The 25401-nt window shown below is 35.2% G+C and overlaps 1 protein-coding gene and 1 pseudogene across 1 annotated transcript in view; both read right to left on the reverse strand.

Annotated features, from left to right (window-relative positions):
* Anxa10 (annexin A10) overlaps window positions 1–23403 on the reverse strand; it is a 57452-nt gene extending 34049 nt beyond the window's left edge. The window contains exons 1-3 of the mRNA XM_020172484.2: window positions 23366–23403; window positions 19148–19293; window positions 11986–12080 (exon numbers count right to left, since the gene is read on the reverse strand). Coding sequence (XP_020028073.2) covers window positions 11986–12080; window positions 19148–19293; window positions 23366–23403 — 279 coding nt within the window. The remainder of the gene's footprint in view (window positions 1–11985; window positions 12081–19147; window positions 19294–23365) is intronic.
* Window positions 2344–2798, reverse strand: LOC109692088 (ubiquitin-conjugating enzyme E2 B pseudogene; annotated as a pseudogene).
* Window positions 23404–25401: the final 1998 nt, after the last annotated feature.

Below are 25401 nucleotides of genomic sequence, written 5' to 3' on the forward strand. Positions count from 1 at the left end.
TCTATCTTTCAGTCTCTAAAAATGGAGTTTCCAAGACAAGGATAAGGTGAAGCAGTTCATGTCTACAAAGCCTGCTCAAGGATACTCAAGGGAATATTTCACATAGAAGAGGAAGGAAAATAAGGACAAACATGAACAGTCAGAAAGAATAAAACTCAAAAGGAGAAGAGATGAACCCAAGATTGCTAGGAAAGTATCAATCATTATCAACTCAGTAAATCAGCAAAACCAGAAGATGAGCAATGCTGAAAGTAAAGAACAATCAACAAGAGAGACTCAACTTGAAAAAAAATGGCAATAGAAACACAGGAGTCAGCAAATATCTCTCAATCATAACCCTAGATGTAAACAGACTTAATTCTCCAATCAAAAGACACAGATTGTCTGACTGGATCAAAAAGCAATATCCAACAATCTGTTGTTCACAAGACACATAATTCACATCCAAAGACTCACACAAACTAAAAGTGAAAAGTTAGAAAAAGATCTACAGAATGTGGAAATCAAAAGCAAGCAGGAGTAGCTATTCTCATATCAGACAGAGGAGATTATAAGCAAAACCTCAGTCAGAAGAGATACAGAAGGTCACTACATACTACTAAAGGGAATAATCTGGTAAAAGATAAAACAATTCTACATATATATGCACCAAATATTGATATCCTCAAGTTCATAAAAAAAAAAACACTTCTGAGCATAAAGGATACAACAACAGTGGGAGATCTCAACATCCCATCTCATCAGCAGACAGAACATTCAGACCAAAAAATCAACAAAGTTATCCAAGAACTAAACAATTCATTTTAACATACATTTATAGACACTTCACAAGCAGCAGATTACACATTTTTCTCAGAAGTCCATGGAACTTTCTCCAAAATAGATCACATCCTAGTAAAAAAGCAAATCTCAAGAAATAAAAAAAATCAAAATGATCCACTATATCTAACAGACCATAATGAAGTAAAATTAGAAATCAATGGCAAGGAAAACTACAAAACTGTTCAGACTCATGGAGACTGAACAACACTCGTCTGAAACACTCAGTGGGCCATTGAAGAAATTAGGAAAGAAATTAAGAGATTCCTAGATTCAAATGAAAATGAGAAGACAATTTACCAGAACCCGTGGGACACAACAAAGTAGTATTAAGGGGAAGTTTATAGCCATGAGAACACACATCAGAAAATTAGAGATATCAAATAAACAATCTGATACGCACCACAAACTGTTAGAAAAACAAGAACAAGTCAATCCCCAAAATAGCTGATGGAAAGAAATTATAAAAATCAGGGCAGAGATTAATGAATTGGAGACCAAAAAACAATACAATGAATCAGTGAAACGAAAAGTTGACTCTTTGAAACAATGAGAAATATTAACAAACCTCAAGCCAAATTATCCAAATAAAGAAAAGAGAAGCCACTAATTAATAAAATGAGAGATGAAAAGGGGGATATTATAGTAGTCATCAATGAAATTCAGAATATCATACAGGAATATTTTGAAAACCTATATTCCAGCAAACTGGAAAATCAAGAAGCAGATAAATTTCTTGACACGTATGATCCATTGAAATTAAACATAAAGAACATAAGAAACTTAAACACATCTAAAATAAGTATTAAGATTGAGACAGTTATTAAGAACCTCCCAGCAAGGAAAAGCCCAAGTTTTGATGGATTCACTGCTGAATTTCACCAGACATTTAAAGAAAAACTAATACCAATGCTCCTCAAGCTATTTCACAAAATATAAAGAGAAGGAATACTACCAAGCTCATTCTATGAAGTCAGTTTTACCCTAATACCAAAAGCAGGTAAAGACATATCAAAAAAGAAAAGGTCAATATCCCTGAATGTAAATGGAAAAATTCTTGGTAATTACTTGCTAACTAACTCCAATAACATATTTTTTGTACCAAAGTTATGTATTATAACAGCTTTACATGCAGTATTCATATAGAAAAAACTTTTAAGTGCTTTTCTCCAATTTAAAAATCTAAAGAATTAAAAAATAAGGCATTCAATATTTGGAAAAAGTACATAAATAAAAAAATGTGTATATTCTGTGATGAAAACTCCATACCAATACTCTACACTTGGAAAAATGCAAACAGGATATATTACAAATTTTTGCAGCAATAACTTAGTTCACACACCATGCAATAAAAAGTACATTAATCAAAATACACAAGCTTTTGTAGGTTCTAAACTGAAGGATTTTTCTTTCTTTTTTTTCCTGCAGAATCCTTAAACCTTGTGGCACTTAAAAATTGTTAGCCTTTCTACTAGGAGGTAAATTATATACAACAATGATGAAAAGATGAACAGACCAAGTCTATTATGAATCATTCCAACTGTGTTCAACAATGGCCGAAACTCTTTTCTCATATTCTTGTTTGCTTTCCTGATAAAGCTGTGCTGCCTGGCTATTGACTGGACTGTTTGGATTTGGTTCATCCAACAGGGACTGAATTGATGTTAAGATAAACACATCATATATTGGACTCCATAGATTCTGAAGGATATCTAAACATATGCTACCATCAGCATACACATTTGGATGAAACATTTTGGATAAAAACCTGACAGGTGGCAGTTTATTTGGATATTCTTCAGCAAATTTTATTACTAATTTAAAAGTACTATCCTCAAAGGGTGTCCCTTCTGTCCAAATGTAACTGCATTCCACTACATGATGTTATTTTCAGAGGGTGGACAACTGACCCCCACAGGTGGGTCTTACTGCAATCGCTTGAAATCCCGCATGAACCTCCTCCTGGCTGGGGTCCACATGCTCCGGCAGTCAGTCTGAAAGAAGAGTCCAGTGCAGCATCTCCCTCCCCCTCCCCAGGCGCAGCGGCGGAATCACTATCTGGATCCAACAACATATTAAAAAGATCATAAGCCATGGTCATCAAATATGCTTCATCCCTGGAATGCAAGGATGGTATGACATATGCAAATCAGTAAGTACAATATAACACTTAAATAGAATCAAGGACAAAAACCACATCAGCATCTCAATAGATACAGAAAAAGCCTCTGACAAATTCAACATACTTTCATGATAAAAGCCACGAAGAAGCTAGGAATAAAAGGAACATATCTCAACATTATAAAGGCCATATGTGACAAATCTATAGCCATCATCACACTAAACAGGGAAAAACTGAAACCAATTCCTCTAAAATTAGAAATGAGACAAGGCTGTTAACTCTCCACTATTATTCAATATGGTACTGGGATTTCTAGCTAGAGCAATAGACAGGAAAAATAAATGAAAGGGATTCAAATAGGGAAGGAAGAACCAAATTATCTCTATTTGCAGGAGATATGATGTTACACCTGAAAGATCCTAATAACTCCACCAAAACGATCTTAGATGTCATAAACACACTCAGCAAAGTAGCAGGACACAAAATAAATGCTAAAAAATCACTAGCATTTCTATATGTCAACAATGAACAGTATGAGAAAGAAATCATGAATACAATACCATTCACAACTGCATCAAAAATTAAAATACTTGGGAATAAATTTAATGAAGGAAGTGAAAGACCTATACAATGAAAACTGTAAATCCAAGAAGGCATTAGAAGATGGAAGGTCATCCCATGATCATGGATTTGAAGAAACAATATTGTGAAAATGGCTGTACTTCTGAAAGCAATCTATATTTTCAGTGCAATTGCTATCAAAATTCCAATGACATTCTTCACAGAGATAGAAAAGTCAACCCTACAGTTCATATGGAAGCACAAAAAACCTCAAAAAGATAAAGCAATTGTGAGCAAAATCAGCAACATAGAAAGTATCACAATACTAGACTACAAACTATACTACAGAGCTGTAGTTATAAAAACAGCATGGTATTGGCACAAAAACAGACAGTAAGACCAATGGAATAGAAGACAAAGACACAAATCCATGCAGGCATGGCCATTTGATTTTTGACAAAGGAGCCTAAAACGTATGGTGGGTAAAAAATAGAATTTTCAACAAATTGTTCTGGGAAAACTGGATACCCACCTGTAGAAGAAACTGGATTTCAGTGTCTCACCTTATGCTAGTATCAATTCAAAGTGGATCAAAGATTTTTATGTAGGATCTGAAAGTGTGAAAATTCTACAGAAAAGAATAGGGGAAACTGTGGAACATATAGGCATGGGGAATAACTTCCTTACTAGAACTCCAATAGTTCAGCAATTAAGAGAAAGGATTGATAAATGGGACTTCACCAAACTAAAAAGTTTCTGTACAACAAAGGGAAAAAATCACCAGACTGAAGAGATAGCACACAGAATGGGACAAGATCTTTGCTACTTATACATCTGACAAGGGATTAATAATAAAAATATATGGGGAGCTCAAAAAATAACCCTGCAAAGAATCAACAATCCATTGAGTAAAAGGGCAAATGAACTGAACTGACAATTCTCAAAAGAAGTACAAATGGCCAACAAATACATGAAGAAATGCCCAATATCCATGGCCATAAAAGAGATGCAAATCAAAAAAGCATTGAGATTTCACCTACTCTGGTTAGAATGGCTGTCATCAATAATACAGACAACAATTGCTGGCAAGGGGGGGAAAGAGAAACCTTATCCATTGTTGGTGGGAAAATAAATTAGTGCAACCACTATGAAAAGCAGTATGGAGGTTCCTCAAGGAAGTACAAATAGACCTATTATACAATTCAATGGTATCACTATTATGAATAGTTATTCATAATAACTATTCACAATAGCCAAGCTTTAAAAATAGCCCTATTGCCCTACAGTTGATGAATGGTTTAATAAAATGTGGTATGTATATACAATGGAGTATTAAACATAAAGAAGAATGAAATTATGTTGCTTGCAGGTAAAAGGATGGATCTGCAGAACATCATGTTAAGCAAAGTAAGCCAAAAGTTCTCAAAAGTTTAGAGAACACATGCTTACCCTCATGTGTGGAAGCTAGACCTAAAAGATAAATGTAAACATAAAAAAATATATGATTTTACATATCTATATCTATATCTATCTATCTAACTATCTATCACCTATCATCTATCCATCTATAGAGAGACAGACAGAGAGACAGAGATAGATGAAAGAGAGAGAGAATATGATTGTAATAGTAGGTCTGTCTTAGAGGCCTACAGGGATGCAGGAGATGAAAAGACTATGACACAGCATGAACAATATTGAGTACACTGCATCTGTGTAAGAAGGTAGTAGAATGAAATGCATTGTAAGCTATTGAATAGCAGGGGAGAAAGGTAATAGAGAGAGAGTATGCAATGGGCTAATCTGACTAAAGTATGAAACACACATGTGGGAAAGACCATGATAAAACACACTTGATCAATATACACTTAAGAAAATGAAAGACAGGAAGGTAAAACAGGTTCTGTTTGGGGAAGGTTACCAGTCAGAGAGGGCGAGGGAAAATGGAGACGGTGAAGGATTTCAAATATGGTGGATGTACTTTGTTTACATGTATGAAAATTGAACAAGGAAACCTGCTGAAATTGTTCTAAGAAGCAGGGAGAGGGAACGAGAGAGAATGATAGAGGGACTGAATCTAATTGAGACACACTAGAAACACATATGTAAAATGTCACAATGAACCCCCCTGTTCAACTAATGGATGATAATAAGAGAACTTCCCAACAGAGAAAAGCCCAGGAGTGTAAGGATTCACTGCCAAATTCTATCAGACCTTTAAAGAACTAACACCAACATTCCCTAAACTATTCCAGAAAAAGGAAAGGGTATAATACGTCTTAACTCATTCTGCAAAGACATTATTACCCTGTTACTAAAACCAGGTAAGAACGCAAAAAAGAGAAAGCTCTAGACCAATTTCTTTAATGAACCTAGACACAAAAGCCCCAAATAAAATATTTGCAAAATGAACTCAGCAACACATGAGAAAGATTATCCACCATGATAAATTTTATTCCATTCCAAAGTTTAACATGTGTAAGTGTAATACAGGGCATAAATAGAATCAAGGACAAAAATCACACGATCACCTCAATAGATGCAGAGAAAGCCATGGCAAAATCCAGCATCCTTTCTTCATGAAAGCCCTGAAGAAACTAGGGGTATAAGGACCATATCTCAACATAATAAAAGCTATACATGGCAAATCTATAGTTGACAGTACAATGAATAGGGAAAAGCTAAAACCATTTCCTCTGGAATCAGAATGAGACAAGGATATCTATTCTCTCTACTCTTAGTGCTTGAATTCTTAGCCAAAGCAATAAAGCAAAATAAAGAAATAAAAGGATGCAAATAGGAAAACTTTTTCATCCAACAGGATATTAATATTCAAAATGTATAAAGAACTCCAAAACAAAGAGCCCAATCAATAATTGGGCAAATAAATTGAACAAACAGTTCTCAAAAATTACGTGAAGGAAATGTTGAAATCCTTACCAATAAATAAGTGCAAATCAATGACTGATGTACTTTCTATACAGTTATGAGTATGGGACATTGAAACTTGTTGAAGTTACTTTAAGAAGGGAACTCGGGCAGGAGGGAGAATAATGGAGGGATGAAAAAAATTGCCATATAATACATGTATATATGGAAATGTCATAATGAAATCCCCTGTATAACTATCATATACTAACATTTTTAAAAAAAGATATTAAAATTCCATCTCACTATCATCATGAAAACAAACAATAAATGCTGACTAGGTTACACTGCCAAAGGAACCCTTATACACTGTTGGTGGGAATGTAATTTAGTGTAGCCACTATGGAAATCAGAATGGATGCTGCAGGAAAGACTGTACTGATCCAGCTATACCAAATCTGGGTATGTACTTGAAAGAATCTAAATCAGCATACAATAGAGGTGCCCCCATGTTTATTATAGCACTATGCACCATGCACAAGTTATGGAATCAGCTTAGGCACCCATGATCAGCTGAGTGGATAAAGAAAATTAGGCATATGTTCACAATGGAGCATTATTCAGCCATAAAGAGGAATAAAATTAGGTCATCTGCAGCAAAATGGGTGGAATGAGAGATCATCATGCTAAACAAAATAAATAAGAAGCAGGAAGATAAATATTGCATATTTTTCTCATATGCAGAAGCTAGAGTAAAAATAAAGGTACACTATTTTGGATAAGGAAGTAGACCAAAGGGAGATTTCAAGGGAGACAAGATAATAATGGAGGGATGATTATGAGTTCAGTACTTTATGTGCATATATGAAAATGTCATAATGAAACCCATTATTTTGTACAATAAATATATACTAATAAAACTCTTTAAAAAGAAAAAAAGCTACAGTGAAATTCCATTCATATCTATGAAGTAGATTGGCCAAAAATTAAGAAGTTTTGTATCACTCAGTGTTAGAATTTTAATGAAATATGAATCATTATTTATTGCAAGTAGAAGTGTGCACTTACAGAATTATTTTATAGAATATTTTGAATCCTAATGAAAATTAGCAGTATATCTACTTCTATTTTCCCTTTAAAATTTTAAACTAGTATTCTTGTTTGTGAAATATACTGTTTTACCAAAACAGGTATATTTTATTTAGTTGAAAAGTAAAGTAATTATATCATCTTAAGTTATATTACGTATTTACAAGAGTGATTTGTGGTAAATTATATAATGAATTTTTCATCCTTTGAGGCTAAATCTACACCTACCCTCCTCTTCCAAACTAAAAGTGAGCAGTAGATGAGGAGAATCAATGCGTCTTACAGGACTAGTGATATGCGTGTGATAGTACTGTGTGCTATACAATAGTGAGATGCTTGTACTACCTGTAAGGTAGAAGCAGCAATTTTCTTGCAAGCAAATGCCTAGGTATGTTTACCTTCATTTATCAATATTTTTAACTATGAAGTTGAGAGGTGATAAGTGAAAACATGAAAACATGTTATGAGATCCATATGAGTGTGAAGAGTTAACTCTTCATGAACTCACTTCTATGTACTGAGTACTACTTGGACTAATCAGCTCAGGATACCATAGCAGAACACCATGGACTGGGTAGCTTGAAAAACAAAAAGTTATCTTCTCATACTTCTGGAGACAGAGGCCAAGAGCTAGACATTTTGGGTTTGGTTTCTGGTGAGGTCAACTTTCTTGACTTGCAAATGGCCACCTTCTCTCTGTGCATATATATCCCTGGTGTTCCTTTTACTTATGGCATCAGTCCTCAAGGATTAATTCCTACCCTTTCAACCTCACAACCTTAATTACATCCTCATTTCCAAATATAATCACATTGTGTGTTTGGACTTTAACATACACATCTTAGGGGAATACATTCAGTCAATAATACCAACCATGTGGCTTTGTGATTGTGCTTGGGGCACACTGGTGAATAAAATAGATTCTTATTTTTGTGCAGCTTGTATTTCTGAAAGAGGTGATATACCATGATTAGGAATTATAATAGGTAAGTATGTTATATAGTATGTTAGAAGGTAGTACGTGTTATGGACAAAAAATAAGAACAGGTAAGAAGGCTATGAAGTATTAGCATAGGCCTTGGAGTATGAGAATTTTAAAAGACTATGCCCTCTTGAGTCACTAACATTTGAACCAAACCTCAAAGAATGTAAGGGAATTTGCATTATAGATATCTACCCTTGTTAAGTCTGGTGTTGATTCAATAGAGGACAATGAGCATTATTGAGAAATTATGGAAGACACGGTTTAGAGTCAGATAATAGTGACCCACGTCCTGCCTTTGGACAAGTCTGCCTCTGTATTAAATTGCATAACTAATGTCACAATTTAGTGACTGACAGAAATAAGTATATATCAGGGCTGACCAGACCTGTTATATATGAAAAATGAGAAAACAAATTGTTTCAATACTACATCTGAATTACAGGAATCGTAGTCTGGTTCTTGGACTTGTCATTCCCAAAGGCATTCTATTGATCCCTTTGTTGCACTGCACAGTCCACAGACTAACACTTGCTTTGTTGGGGAAAATCATTAGCAACCACAACAATTATATCAATAAATATGCTGCTTTCCAAATGAACTGATAGTTGAGTCTGGGATTAGTTTCTGCTATGAATAAGGCAAAGTTGTTGATGAAATTCAGCAGCCTTGCACTAATGTGAAATATCAAGGAAGAAGTATCTGTGGAGCCTGCCTAGAATTACACTTTCCTGAGCAGCCAAGAAAATAATGCTGTCAACTCTTAATTATCCTTATTAATAAAAAATGAAAATATAAGTGATTATCATAGAGGATAATCTATACATTCTCACCATGGAAAGGGAAAGATAGCAAATGGAAAATGGAAGAAGTAATTCTGAATGTGAGCAGCCAGGGAGGTCAGGAAGACCTTATTGAAGGTCAGGAAAATTATCCTGGCAACACTCAGAGGAAAGGCAGAGGGGAAAAGTACTCTGGGAAATTTATGAGCATTCATTTGAACTATTGGATAATAAGATGATGAGTCTTTTCACGTGTTTTTTTAAAAGAAACTAAACAGGCAGAATATAGCCTCTACATCAGACCCTGGACTGAACTCTGGAGGAATGGCAGCAAATAATACAATCTCTGTTTTTCTAGGAGATCACAGAATACTCTCAAGACATAAAAGTAAACAAACACAGTCCAGTATGTCAATGCCATGGTAACATTGGTCACAGAGACCTCTGGCATCCAAACAGGAGGCACCTTGTTCACAGCAGAGAGTAAGCATGACAGGTTTGGTTTCCAGGGGCAGTCAAAGTCTGATTGCATCTTATTGGAGTAGCTGCAGTTAGCTGTGCTATCACAATGTCATTCAAAGAATATGAATTAAGCAATCTTAGTGTGTTAAACAAACATTTGTACTAAGCTCTAGGATGAGCAAAAAATATTCTAAGCTGAAGACTTTAGACTTTGGTGATATGAAACAGACATAAGCAAGGTCATGGGTGTGGCATGAGATACTATAAGAAGTTACAAAACAGATGCATGAGCAGAGTGAGGCTGCTCCACTGGATTTGAGTGCTGGAGTGAATATGGTGTCCAGAGCTTGGAAGGATCATAGGTGTATGGCAGGTGGAATGAGAATCAGGACACTGTACGTAGGTGAAACACCATGACTCAAGGTGAGGAAGAAGGCAGAGTTTATTTGGAGGACCATAGATACTTCCTTTTGGCTCTAGTCTAAGGTGCGTGAGGAAGGAGATGGGGGATTAAGATGGAAAGCAGAGATGACACAAGCAAGAATTTTTATGTTCTGGGAAGGCATTTGGGTTTATTCCATGTGCATATGGATGTTTACAAGGAAAGAATTGAATTGGATAAATATTCAAGGAGTAAGTGACAAAGTAATGTGTGAAATTTAGATTTTGAGTCATCCTCTGGCTTGAGTTTGGATAGTAGGCTGGAGTGGGAAGTGAGTGGGAAAAAAGGGAGCAGTTAGGAGTTTTAGCACAAGCCTGGGCATGAAAGGATAAAGATATGAACCAAGACCCAGGATTGTATAAGAGAGGAAAAAGAGAAATGTGAGAGGAGAAATAATTTACAAGACTTGCTAATTAATTGAATTGAATGAGAAGGTTATTTCAGAGCAAAGGGAGAGACATGGCTTTGTGTCTTCCATTTTGTGCAATTCAGTGATTAGCCAAACTTTTCTAGGATGTGTAGATTATTCAGCAAAAGTAAGGGCTTAATAAACTCTGAGGCCTAGGCATAGTGAAAAGCACTTCATTCCAGTATGAGTTCTTCAATAGCTTTTAAATCCCTTGAGTGTAAGTACCTTATTTCCTAATTTCTTTAATCTGCTTTGGCATAATTTTGTAGAGCTTGATAAAGTACAGCTTTAGCCCAAATTAACTCTGCACATAAAAAGCAAAGATCTATGCAAGCCTTTGGGCTAAAAAGAGTTCCTGAAAAATAGCACTCATTATTACACTATGCAAATTTATTTATTTATTTTGCTAGACACGTGTGTTCTCTACCACTTGAAAGAGCCATGCTCCCAGCCTATACTTTGCAAAATCAAGTCATATTAGATTAACAATGACACATCCTTTATAGATTTTACATTTTCTTTCAAGAGAAAACTAGCATTGGTGTTATGGAGCATGAGCTAGGGTAAAAATTTTACGTAGAATAAAAGGTATAACTCGTCTTCTTCTTTGACTTAATTCAATTGATGTCACTACTACTAGTGGCTTTTGGATCATGAATTCATTTGAAAACAGAGAGTTATCTTTCATTACATGTATTATAGTCATTCAAAGGCTGAGGTTTAGAGATGGAATAAATTTATATGGACTACCTTTATAGAAAAAGTTTTATGACAGTGTTTCATTGATAATGCTCAGTTGACAAAGTAATTGCTATTTCAGGCTCTTTTGGCCTGAAGAGTTTTTGTTCTGAATTTGTGGTTTAAATGCATAACAAAAGCATGGAATCTTTAATGGTCCTTGCTTTGAAATTAGAATGTGATTACTTTAAAACACTGTGGATAGTTTTATTGCCTTAAACTATTTTTAAAGTGCCATTCTTTTTTAATGGTCTCTATAACTGCATGCTGTTGAGAAGGAAAGCTGGCAGAGAATTCACTTTGGTTCAGAGTTAGGTGAGAACCTGCAGAGATTTGGGGAAAAGATGTTATTTTTTGACCCAGTGATCATTAGTCCTCTCTATGCCTTCCCTAAAGTTTGCACAGAACAACATTTTTAGCCTAATTGGACCAATGGGCAGGATAATGTTATAAAAATGTTCTTTTTGGGAAGCTGTATGGGTTTAGAAAGTACAGGTCGCCACTGAGACTGTGAAGGTACCTCACACAGTGTACATTTCATGATATGTCTTTAATTCCTTGAAATGTATAAGAGGACTATGAGCTGTTTCTAACACAGTGAGGTCTGAAATCTTTGTAATTTGTGAGACTGAAAAAAATAATAGTTTACTAATCTGAGAGTATCGTTAGTTCTTAGGAGCTTGCCATAGAAAGAGGTAAAGATAAAGTTCTTACCCGGCCATACATGCTTTGGTATGCCTCTGCAATCACCATTCTTTGTGCATTGCTGCGCTGTGTTAGAATGTCAATCAGCAGGTCTTTGTCACAGTCTGGAAAATAATAATATTTAAAGTTTAGAAAAGCTACTATTCTGAGCCAGAGTTAGTGGGTCATGTCTGTAAACCCAGCTACTTGGGAGGCTGAGACAGGAGGATCATGAGTTTGAGGCCAGCCTGGGCCAAGGTAGCAAGATCCTGTTTCAAAAGCAAAATAAAAACAAAAGGAGCAGGGCGTATCACAAGTGGTGGACTACTTGCTTACTTGCCTAGCATGCACAAAGCCCTGAGTTTTGTCCCTGGTAACATGCACGCACACACAACACACACACACACACACAAAGGTACTACTGTATAGTTAGGAAGAACTCTTTAAGGATGAAAACTAATAGGCAAGCAGAGTGCAATTTTAACTAAAATTGAAAATCACATATCAATGCTTGATTAAGTCCAGGTTTTTTTTTCTCTCATTTAGTATTATTACTACAGATTGCCTCCCTTCTGCTACAAAGATCTGATAAAAAACATAGAATAATAAAAATATAGCCTTTAGCTACCTGTTCTATCCCACCAAAACCAGGGTTCCCTGACTTTTAATTTCATGAGGATGTAAGTGGGGCCACGCCATCTTTTTCACAGTTCCATTAGAGAGATGTTGCTTATAATGTACATGCAGAACAAGACTGTGGCTGCTCTTGTAAGAACCTCCAGAGAAAGGAGGAGTAACAGGTAAGGAACTCATAAAAGTACAAGGCATCTGCACGCTTGTGAGGGATGGAATAAACTCATCATTTTTGCATGTAATACAATGTCTCTCACTGATAACATAGACTCTGTCTCAGGGCTGCACATCCTCTATTTTCTCATATCATATCAGTCATCACACTGAGTTAATACACCACTTAATGCAGAACTAGTTTGGGTACGGTTATCTGTAAGAAGAGGCATAGTAGAGTGACTGAGATGAACTTAACTTCCTAATTATGTAACATAAAATAGGTACCCCTCTCTGTGGGGAGCTAGGGTAATCATTGTTAGAATACTTTTAAAAGTATTAATTTTAAAAGTATTAAATACTTTTAAAAGTATTAAATACTTTTAATTGTATTAATTTTAAAAGTATTAAATACTTTTAATTTTAAAATTTAATTCAGCTTTAAAAGTGTTAATACTTTTAAAGTATTAAAGCACTGTTAATATTAGTCATAGGTCCTTAATATAAGACACTGTTTTGATATTTGTTTTTCCTGTAAATAAACAGACATGTTGGGAGCTAGGGCAACTTGACTCACCAATTGAAAGCTGTTAGACCCTTCCTGGGCCCTGGCTGTATTGAATAAAGGAATCCCAGCCAGGCAGCTGGACTGCCCTCACACTGGCCACTTTGAACCCAAAGGACGATTCTGTCTCGTGAAGGCTGCCCCAGAAAATAATTTGTACTAGACTTTTTGCCATCACAAGCTTCAGTGAACTCTACAGGACCATGAAGCCACTTCCACCCAGGCAAGAGAGGGAACACTTCCTCTGGTGGTCCAATAGAAGGCCTGTGACCTGTACACTGTCCTTAATTTGCATAAATGATTGCTATGTCTGGTGACATGAGGAACTGTGCCATGATTGGTACCAATACAGTCTTTCATTTGCATGAAGGAACCTTCTTGATTGGTGCAGATACCCTTATCTCACCCCCTCTGGGCTGTTCAGCCTACTTTGTAAGCCAACCAGCACTTCTGGTGTTGAAACAGTAGGTTCAATTAGGTTTCTCTTGAGTGGTCTTTTCTCACCTACTTTTGATTTTTATTATCAGTAGAGAAGCTGACCTGGTAATGTGAAGAAAAGAGAAGAGGTGGTGACAAAAGCAGAAGCAATGGTAGCGGCAGCATCAGAGACAGCATTAACTTGAATGACATCAGTGCCAACGGCAATAGGAGCAGCATTTGATCTGGCAACCATGTTAGTGGACCTAGCATGGAAGCCATAGGTGGCCAATCAGAATGAAGGCAGCATTGGTGGCGATAAGAACATCAATACTGGCACCAACTGCCATGCTGTTGGTGCTGGCTGCAGCAGGAGCAAACAGGAGGCTAGCAGCCATGATAGCAGAGTCAGCACTGGTGGCTTAGGTAACCATGGTGGTGCTAGCAGTGGTGGTAGCAACAGGGCCTCGTGGCATAGAGGGAAGAGTGGGAGCATAGATGGTAAAAGGCAGAAGTGGAGCCAGAAGTGGAGCCAGAAGTGGTGGTAGTCACTGCCCCAGAAGTATAGAAGTAACAACATGGCAGCAATGGCAGTGGCTAAGAAGAAGAGAGAGTGTGGGTCAGGTCACAGGAAGAGAACTGAGACATTTGTTTCCAGCAAATATTTAATTCAAGCCCTGTGAATCCCAACATCCATGGCATGAGAACTATAACACTTCTTGCTTTGGGACTAAGGGTTCTGGCACACATTGAAAGTTTAGACTTTGAGCAAATCATCCTTTTGAAAATTAAATCTACCCTGAGTGGAGTTTGGATCATTGGAAGGCTAAAAGTCAGGTCCTGACATATTCAGGAAGGAGGGAAAGTGGCTAGGATTTTTGTAGATGACTGCCATTGAGAACCTGAAGGAAGATCAGAGTTCTTATACGGGTGAGAAAAACGGAATGGAAGCTGTAGTAGGAGGCAGGAAGGCATTAAGTTAGCGCTGAAGACTGAAGTGAGTACATTCTGAGAGAAAAGGCAGCCTCCTCTGTAAAGGAGAGTGAGGTGATATCAGGCACTAATCTAGGGAAGTCACAGATTCAAAGAAAAATAGGTTGTTGCATGATATTCAAACCAAAATGAACATATTTTGAATAATAATTAGATTTTCAACTACTTCTATTGTGTTATTCTTACATTTACTTAATTATTATCATCTTATTTTTGTTGTTCTGTGATTATTCACAATCTATCTCTCTGAATTATTATTCATTTTTTATAATTTTCATAGCAGTTCTTGTTCATTTATTCTTCCAGAGGTATTTAAGAATAATTTTTAAGGATCTCAAAAATTTTATGAAAATGTTTTATTTAGGGCTAAGGTTGTGGTTCAAGTTGTAGAGTGCCTGCCTAACTAGGGTAAGGCCCTGAGTTCAAATCTCAGGACTGCCACAAAATGATTAAAAAACATCAACCATATTCACCTTCTTAACTTCCTTCCTTCCTTTTTATATAAGAATGAATATAGAAAATTTTAAACCTGTTGAAATCATCATAAGAAGACTAAGGTAGAAAGGAGAAAAAAGAGGGGATGAGCCAATTAGGGTTATAATGCACATATACATGGAAACGTCACAGTGAAACTCCCTGCATAGCTATCTTAAACAAACAAAAACTCCTTTTTCATAAACAGAGAACAGGAAGGTAAAACAGGTCCTGTCTGGGGGTTGGTACCAGTACGTGTGAGGGCATATAAGGAAAGGATGAAGGAGGGTCAGTGTAGTGGAAATTTTATGTACACATGTATGAAAATGGAAAAATGAGACCTGCTGAAATTATTCCAGGAATGGAGAGGAGGGGGAAATAAAGGAGAATGATGGAGGGGGCGAATTTAACTGTGACATATTACAAGAACTTTTGTAACTGTCACAATGTACCCATGGTACAACAATAATATGATAATAAAAAAATAAATTTTAAGAGGCAAATAAAACCATTAGTTATTATTTTGATCTTTAGGCAATTTACATATTCATAGGTAACAACTATAAAAGTTACTTTAGTTAACAAGTTAGATTATAGAGAAATATAACAAATTACTCTCAAAACTAAAAAAAAACAAAAAGATTAGGAAACAAATAAAATGTTTTAATTAAATAAGTGTAAATTTAGAAATCAATTTTGAAAGAGCTGTCATTTTGTCACTAACATTATATAACTGCCAAATTATTTGGGAATTTTTCTTTTCTAAAACAGTAAAGATTTGTAGAGCTTTTTTTGCTAATGCAAAGAAACTACTTGGTTAAAATTGTCCATATTTGCATTGCTATTTATATTTAAAGTTACACCATTTTCATTTTATTTTTTTAACATAATGGTTAGCTGAAGAAGTGCAATTGAATTTTATTTTACTATTTTCTAGATACTGTGTAGTATATATCTAGAAAAGCCAACTGACTTTAATTGACATCTATATAATACTTAATTCAACAACAGAAGATTACACTTTCTTCTTGAATTCACATTGAACTTTCACTAAGAAATACCATACTCTGGGCCATAAAACATATCATAACAAATTTAAAATCACAGAATAGAAACCATGCAAGATATGTTCTCTGACCATAAGGAAATTAAAATAGAAATCAGTAAGAAGATAGCCAGAAAACTCCCAAGTACATGCAGATTTAACAACACACTTCCAAATAATACATGGTGAATTAAAAATTCAATCAAAATGAGAGTATGACTTATCAACATTTGTGAAACACAGCCAATGCAAAACATAGAGGAAAATTTATAACATTAGACACATATTTGAGAAAAGAATAAAGATCTGAAATCAACCTAAGCTTTTACCTTAGGAAACTAAAAAAAAAAAAAAGAACAAATCACACCTAAGGTAAACGGAAGGAAAGAAAATATAAAAATTAGAGTAGAAATCAATGAAATTAAGTGCACCAAATCACTAAAGAAAATCAGAGCCATCTAAAGGTATTTCTTTGTGAAGATCAATAAAACTTGTAAGCTGCTGGCCAGGCTAAGAAAGAGACACAAAACACCAGTATCATAAATGAAAGACTGGCCATCACTGCTGACCTCAAAGACATTAAAAGGCTAATAAAATTTATGAACAACTCTGTGCCCACAAGGCTGATAGTCTAGATGAAATGGATCAATTTCTTTAAAGATGCAATCTATCCAAACTTGTATACAAGGAAAAATAGATTATCTGCATAGACCTGTATGTCCAAAAGAAATTGAATAAGTAATTAAGAGCCTTCCAAAACAGAAAGCACCAACACCAGATGTATTCAGTGGTGAATTCTGCAAAACTTTAAAGAAATACTAATTCTCTAGAATGTATTCCAGATAACAGAAGCAGAGGTAGTATTTCTAACTCATTCTCTGAAGCCATTACCCTACTACTTACAGCACAGAATGACATTACAAGAAAACTATTGACTCACATTTCTCATGAACAAATACACCACCTATTCAAGATAAAATTCTCAGCAAGCTAGGAGTGGAAAGGAACATCCTCAGATTGAAGCAGGTTGTCTCCAAAATCCTATAGCCAACATCATACTTAGTGGTGAGAAACATCTGGCAATGTGAGTATGTACACTCCAAATAACACTGAATGTTTCAACAAAAGTTTAATTTTGACTCGTGTTGCCTTTGTCAGGACTTGGGAATATAAGTTAAAAATAGCTCCAGTTGTAGGGGATCTCATAGAAATGACTTGGCAATTATATACGCTAATAGACAGAAAATAAATATAGTTGTTTTAAGAATGCATGGGTAGGGAAGTAGCTTCTTATGGTGGTGAATTGGAAAGGTGACCACATTATTGGGGGATGTTAACTGAGAAGTGTTCCATTTCAGATTGTGAGTAGTAAATTTTTATACAATTTATGACAAATTTTGTTAAAATCACTTAATTTCATTTGCTTTAGAATACATTGTTTTCTCTCATACTGTTTTAATCAGACTAGCCAGGAAAAAATTAGTCATTGTTTTCTTCAATTGCACTTTGTTGAAGCCATCTTAAAGCATATGGAGCTGTGTCCTTGCTCTGGCACGCTGCAGTGGACACTATGCAATCAAAACAAAACCTCCTGAAATCCTTCAGCCTACGATACTGACAAGCCAAAAATTGTGAAGGCCAAAATGAATCCATAGTCTGACTCTAAAACTTCAATGACAGGAAAGAATTTTTTTTTTTTTTTTTTGGTGAATAGACTGTTTTGACCTATAGTTTTAAAACAAAAATTGTACTCCTAAAGAAAAAGTAAATCTATAACTTTTTCTTATCTCTTCTCTATTTTTTTTTAGTGGTGATTGACATTTTAAAAGCATAAAAGCATTGCAAATTTCTAAGGTCAACAGCAGAGAGCATATTTTAAGTGCATTATTATTTTCCTATGGGATATTGCTACTTGTGTGTGTGCACGCACACACACACACACACACACACACACACACACACACACACACACACACACCCCAACCATACATGCAGTTTCTGTAAAGGTGACCATATCTTTAAAGTCAAGAGCCTGCTTTCTTATGAAAGACTTTGTATGTTTTATGAAAATAGTTGTTTTAGGTTTTTTATGTCTGTCTTTGTGCTCACTGCAAGTCTTTGGAAAACAGGTTTTATTCAAGGAAAATATATGGATATCTAACAGTTCCATATCATGATGTAAGGATTACATATTAAAAGTAAATTCAATAATTTGCCTCTCTTCTCCTTTTATATTAATTCTCTAAACTCATTTAATGACTATCTATTTGTTTGTTAAGCCTGACACTCAGCCCTAACTTGGGGTCCAGGTGAGACAGGCAGATCTCAGAGTATAAAAGTGAGGAAGTAAGGCCCCCAGGAGATGGCACAGCTGGTAGACCCTTTAGTACTCAGAGAAAGATTCAAAGTGGAAGCCTTATTTTCACAACTTTTGAAGAGAGAGAGTTTGGATTAAAAGTAGATAAGACAAGAAAATAGAATTCCAAGCAAAAAGATCATTGGGCCAATTTTCAGAAATGTGAAAAAACAGAGATATTCAGAGGAATAGCAAGTTTGATTTGGCTTGAAATGGAAGTAGCAATAAAAATAGGTTAGAAAACAAACACATATAAAGGTCAGGAAAGATGTTGTATTTTAGATTAAGGTTTTTTGGTGTGGAATTTTATTTTGTAGTTAGTGATGAGATAGTTAAGGACTTAAGGCAAATATTTCAAGATAAGATTTGCAATTTCTCAAGGCAAATCTTTTCCCTATTGTTGTCTTTTTCTATTGTTTATCTTCTAAGTCTAATTCTTGTTTAATCTGTGCCTGCCTTTATATAAGATATCAGCTATTTTACATCTGTAGTAGCATCTTAAAATAAGGCAAAGCAAGACAGTATATAATCACAAAGGAGAAATTTCTAGACTTACCAAATCCTTGGAGTGCTCCCCCTAACATTTGGGCATCTATTATGGGATTGAAATTCGGAGCTGGGAAGATGGTCCCTTGAACCTGGTGGGAAATGTCAATGAGAAAGCGATTGTAGTTATTCACCTTAAAGATTTCAACATTGTTTCTAGACAATTGCATACAAAACATATTCTAAAAGTTTAAATTACTGTAACATACACACAATTCCATTAAACAAATGTCCTAATTGTATACTAAATGTCAAGAGCAAATTTGATTAGGTTTGTTTTATCTAGTACTCTCTATCATGTTAACATCTATTTTCCAAATAGGAAACTGAGAGAATATAACCAATAAATAATGCAAGGAGCAAACTAAAAATATATATCATCTTGACAAACAGCAAGCATTTCCTTCAAAACTGGAGAATATTTTATAGAAACTACAAAGAGATTTTATAGAAACTAAAAAGAACTGTATTGGAAAGACTCATGCCTTTTGTATGAATTAGAAGGTGGCACTTGTCACCACAGAGTTTTCGCATATAAAGGATCCTAAAAGTGAATGAGAGAAAAATTGAAAAATCTGAATTTGGTGTTGGGATTCATAAAAACTTGGATGACAGATAGGGCGAAGATTATTTATCTGAAGCCTACAAACTGCAGAGGAAAACATAAAATCCTGACTGACATTCCACTTAAAGACTCTCTAGCCAGTCATAAAATGGCAGAACATTTAAGGCAGGCATTGGATCCACATAGTCCATTGCTTCAGACAGAACAAGCCAGGACTAGGTACCATATGATTACATTAAGCACAAGAGAGCTGTCAATGAGAATTTATTAAGAAGGTAGGACAGCCTTCTACTTTTGCTGTCAGTTTGTCCAGGAACACTGGGAAACAAAAACACTTTTTCATAGTGAATGAGCCTGCTAGGACACAAGAAGAGCTCATTCATGGAGCTCTGCTGTAGCAATTTAATCTTAGATGAAGACAAAGCTTTCTAGTCCCTGTGATATTAGGAAATTAATTAATTAATGAGAACAAAGCTAGGCTGTAACTTCTCATCAAAACATTGATGAAAGGATTTTGGAGGATTGAGAACTCTGTTCATTTGAGGTAGAACTAAGAAATTCCTTTTGGAGTTGATTTCACCAGTATTAGTAAGTATGAAGTTGTGTATTTGAAGTGGACCAGAACAATATCATAATTTTAATGTGATATATTTTCATAATTAGACTTGTGTCTGTGTTTTTTGAATGTGCTTCCCCAATGTCTACATGGCAGCTACATGTAACTGAAATAAGAGTCTAGTCAACATCTTGCATTGCTCAAGTGTATTTGCCCACAAATAAATTTTCAATTTGCTTCTGAGACCTCAAATTTATTGTACATGACCTAGAAAGAAAGTTTTCTTGAGCCTGTTCCCATCCTACAAGGTATTTATTAGGAGAAACAATGAGCTTTTCTCTCTTACTGACTAACCCTTCACTTTGTTATTTAATTAATAGCATATAGCAATTGTTCAAAGTGATGGGCTTCATTATGACATTTTCATACATGGATGTAATGTACTCTGATCACACTAACTCCATTACCTCTTTTTTATCCACCCTTCTCCCCTCTCCTTCTACAACTCTAAGAATCTCCCTTTTACTTTTATGTCTTTTTTCCCTAATTTCCACACATGAGAGAAATGTGATACTTGTCTTTGTGAGTCTGACTTATTTGCTTAATATGATGATCTCCAGTTCTATTAATTTTATTGCAAACAACATAAATTCATCTTCTTTATGGCTGGATAAAACTCCATTGTGCGTATAGAGCACATTTTCTTGTTCCATTCTTCTCTAGATGGGTACCTAGGCTGATTCCACAGCCTGAGTATTGAAAATAAATAGTCAATAAACAACATAAATAGCAGCAATAAACATGAAGACACAGGCAGGTCTATTGTAAACTGATTTTGATTCTTTTGGGCATATATACAGGAGTGATAGAGTTGGATCATATGATAGATCTATTTCTAACTTTGTTTTGAAGACCTTTCATACTGATTTCCATAGTGGTTGGACTAATTTACATTCCCACCAGCAGTTCCTCTGCCCATTCCATCCTTTGTCTGCATTTGTTTGTTTTCTTGATGATAACCATCTTCACTGGGCTTAGATAGAATTTCAATGTAGTTTTATTTGCATTTTCCTGATGGTTAAAGATATTGAACCTTTGTACTTTTCATTTGAAAAGTGTCTGTTCAGTTCATATGCCCATTTACTATTGTTTAGTTTTTTGAGATCTTTATATATACCAGATATTAAGCCCCTGTTGGGTGAATATTCTGTTGGTTGTCTCTTCTTATTGGTAATTGTTTACTTTGCTGTGGCAGAAGCTTTTTAATTTGTTGCAATCCCATTTTGTCAATTCTTGTTCTTATTTCCTGAGGGATTGAAGTCATATTTGGAAAATGATGGCTTATGTTTAGATCCTGAAGTGTTTTCCCCTATATTGTCCTTTCAGCGTTTTAGGTATTATATTGAGGTCTTTGATCTATTTTGAGTTGATTTTTGTACATAACCTGTCATTTTAGATAAGACTTTACTAGGATAATAGATTGATTTTTCTGTCATTTGTTAAGTTAATTTCATATAGCAGGCTGTACATGGTGGCTCACACTGGTAATCCCAGCTATCTGGGAAGCAGAGAATGGGAGGATTGTGGTTCAAAGCCAGTCCAAGCAAAAGTTAGAGAGACTCCCATTTCTGTAAACAAAGCTAGGCACAGTGGTAAAATCACAGGAGGCATAGGCAGGAGGATCACAGTTGGAGGCCAGACCTGGGCAAAAAGCATGAGACTCCATGTGAAAAATAATTTTTATAAAGCAAAAAGGGCTCTAGTCATGGTAGTGGTAGAAACACTTGCCTAGCAAGTGCTCAGCCCTGTGTTCAAACTCTAGTGCCACATACATGCACAAGAAAAATACCAAATTCAGATAGAAGATTCTGAAGTAAATTCCTAGTTTGCATTATCCCAGTCTCAGGCATTTTCTTTTAAATTTTATAATCCCAAAGCTGTTAAAGATTTAAAATTTTGACATCTACCTTTAAATGTGAAATTTTACTATTTGTCACTTCCTTTTACTAAATGCTTTTAATCTATGTAGTTCTTTTAGCAGTTTTTTCATTGGTAAAGTTAACTTTTTAAAAAATAGACTTCATCTTTTTAGAGCAATTTTAGGTTCATAGCAACATTGAGGAGAATATGTAAGGATTTCCCTTATGCATGCTGGCCCCTCACATTCATGGCCTCTTTTGTTATCAGTATCTCCCACCAGCATGGTGCATTTAGTTCATAGCTTTCTGTAGGGCTCAATATTGGTGTTTTAGTCTTTGGTTTTGGACAAATTTACATATTTCCTATTATAAGGTCTCACACAGTCCTTCTCTGTCCTAAGAATCCTCCAGGCTTCACTTATCACTGTTCCCGCCCATACCTTGGCTTTTTAAAGAATGAGGAAGAGATACATGATTTTCTGCTGTGTTAGAAGTTGGAAAGCTTCTCTGAACATTGTCATCTGCTGCCTTGATGACCTTGATCTGCTGAGTGCTATCATCCCAAGACAGGCTAAGGTCTATTTCCAGATTTAAAAGAGAAAATGTACTTGAAAACAATAAGATATATTATTAAGTAGGTGTAAATTACTCAGGGAATTTTGAGCACAGACTGAGCAAATGTCACAAGAAATCATGTCATTAGTGGCCTGACTGGAGTATCAATGAAACAATGCTTCTTTACAGGGGAACAATATATAGACAAGGCAAGGTAGAAATGTCTATAGTGATTTATCTGACAATCTGAGGTCCGCATGTTTTTCTTCTTGTTTTTTTTTTCTTTAATCCTTGTACAGTTTACTAATACAATGCATCTTTATGGTATGACATAAAATTTTCTTTTGTCATTACTGTTATCTCCTTTGCTGTGTAAAATTGTCAATTCCTTGCCAATAAGCTTTAACATAATACATAAAATATTTTTGAAATAAAATTAGCAGTAAAAATAAAAAAAATTGTGAGTTCTTATTCACAAAATACATTTTTCCAGTACGCGTTTGTCATTTTTATCCATTTATATGGCACGTTAAGTCATTATATCTGTTTTTCTGCTTGTTATTATGTTAAAATTAGATTGAAATTAGCGTTTTTTTCCATGTGAGGCACACAGTTCAAATTTCTTTTACTTACTTTGTCATTGGAATACTGACTTTATTTTTAGCGACCATCTTGACTGAACTGAAAAGTTAAGTTTATTAAGGCAATCAATTACAAATCTTAACTTTATTTGTGCCTTTAATTAAACAATTGTTTGAAAAAAGTCAATAGATTTATTAATTGCTTTGGAACATTAAAGTTTTTTAAACTTTAAATAATTATTCTATAGCTAGAAGTACTAACATAAAATTTCCTTTATATATGTTTTCCCCAGAGTTTATGCTCAGTTACCCCCTGTGTACTTCCTAATGCCCATGTTCCTCTGATGAGGTCAGTTTGTTCTGAGTCCTCTTTCACTAAGGCCCTTTTACCTGCTGCATTTTATTTATAATTATTACCTTACATTTTTCTATCTACTATCTCTTCTTAAAACTGGGAATTTGACTCTTTGATATCTACTATATATATATTTTTTTACTATTTTGCTGGACCACGTAATTGTTCTATGGTTTTCTTTTTAAAAAAATATACAATTATCCAAATTTATTATCAAACAAAAAAACATCCAGAATGTATGTCTGCAGTAGCTCACAAGTGCCTGCAAAGCTACAGTGATCTTTCAGCTCTACTTGTCTTGAATGAAAGCTGAAGTTGTTTTACCTCCCCCTACTTGTGCCAATGCTTATTGGTGGGTCAAGTGAAATCATTAGTTACATCAAGTTTGCTCTTGCATGCTGTTTTCATAATTCTTCATCAGGATCACTGAGGCATTCTGGGCACTGTGTTTGAGAAGACAAAAGGTTAGCTGTCCTCTTCCACATCCCTCTGAAGGTTGCATTGAGTTAAGTTTCCCAGGAGAGGCAACTTATAAGGGCTCCCTCCCCATACCCAACCTAAAATGGTGGTACAGGCATGTAATCACAGCGATGAACATTCCCATCCAAAAGGATGAAAATCAAAGGATATAAAGAAATCACTTGTCCATGGAAATTCTGAAATCCAGTCAGGCAAATAATGGATCTTCTTGATTAGTTTTTGAGGCTTGAGACTAGTTCTTTGTAGCTCTTTGCTCTGTCCTTTGGAATTTATTTTCTTCCCTGAGTCATCTTTTATCAATAAAGGTAGCATGAATTTGCAAATTAATTTTTAAAACCTTTCCAACTATATTTTATTTCCCTTGCCTGCAGACATGTGTGTCTATTCTGAGTGTTCTTTTGAAATAGTCTCACTAACTGGTAATGTCATCATTTAGATTACACGATTAATGTTCTTACTGAGGTACCTAAGACTTTCTATCACAGTATTAGGGTGCTTGAAGCAATCTTACATGGAGACATCTACAAGGACTGTGAGTTAAGTGTTTCTGGATCCTTCTAGACCACCTATTCTCAAAGCAGCAGATTTTGTGTGGTGTTACTTTAATAGTGGAGCTATATTTGATTTAAAATAATTGATGATTTCACCTTCTCTGAGTTTTCAATAGACTGCCAGACTTTGATTACACAGAGCTTTTGCTTTATCTTTCAAATATGGCCTTTCACTTTGCCCCAGGTCAACCTGGACAGCAATCCTATTTATGCTTCCTGCATAGCTAGGATGGCAGGCACATGCCACCACACCCAGCTACTGGTTGAGATGGGATCTGGCAAACTTTTTGCCCAGGCGGGCCTAGAATCACAATCCTCCTAATCTTTGCCTCCTGAGTGGTAGGGATTATAGGCTTGAGCCACAACAACTAACTAGACAGATATTTTTTAAATATAAAATTCCTTTTTTAACTTAAACTTTTAAATAGAAAAACAAATACATACAATGAAGTACAAAATTTAGTATGAAGCTGAGTAATTTTTACATAGATCACTTCTGTGTAGCTATGTCCTAGGTTAAGATAGATTTTTGGAAATGCAATTTGGGCTAAACTTAAATCTAACGAAAAGATTAATAACATGATAGTGAAAAAATTAACAAACTTAAAAATAATTCATTTTAATCCTTAGGAATATTAATTTTGACAATCTCACTCTCTAAGAGCAATCATGAAGTCATTAGAATTGGAGTTATACTTCATA

This window comes from Castor canadensis, chromosome 14, assembly GCF_047511655.1.
Source record: "Castor canadensis chromosome 14, mCasCan1.hap1v2, whole genome shotgun sequence".
Classification (NCBI taxonomy): Eukaryota; Metazoa; Chordata; class Mammalia; order Rodentia; family Castoridae; genus Castor; species Castor canadensis.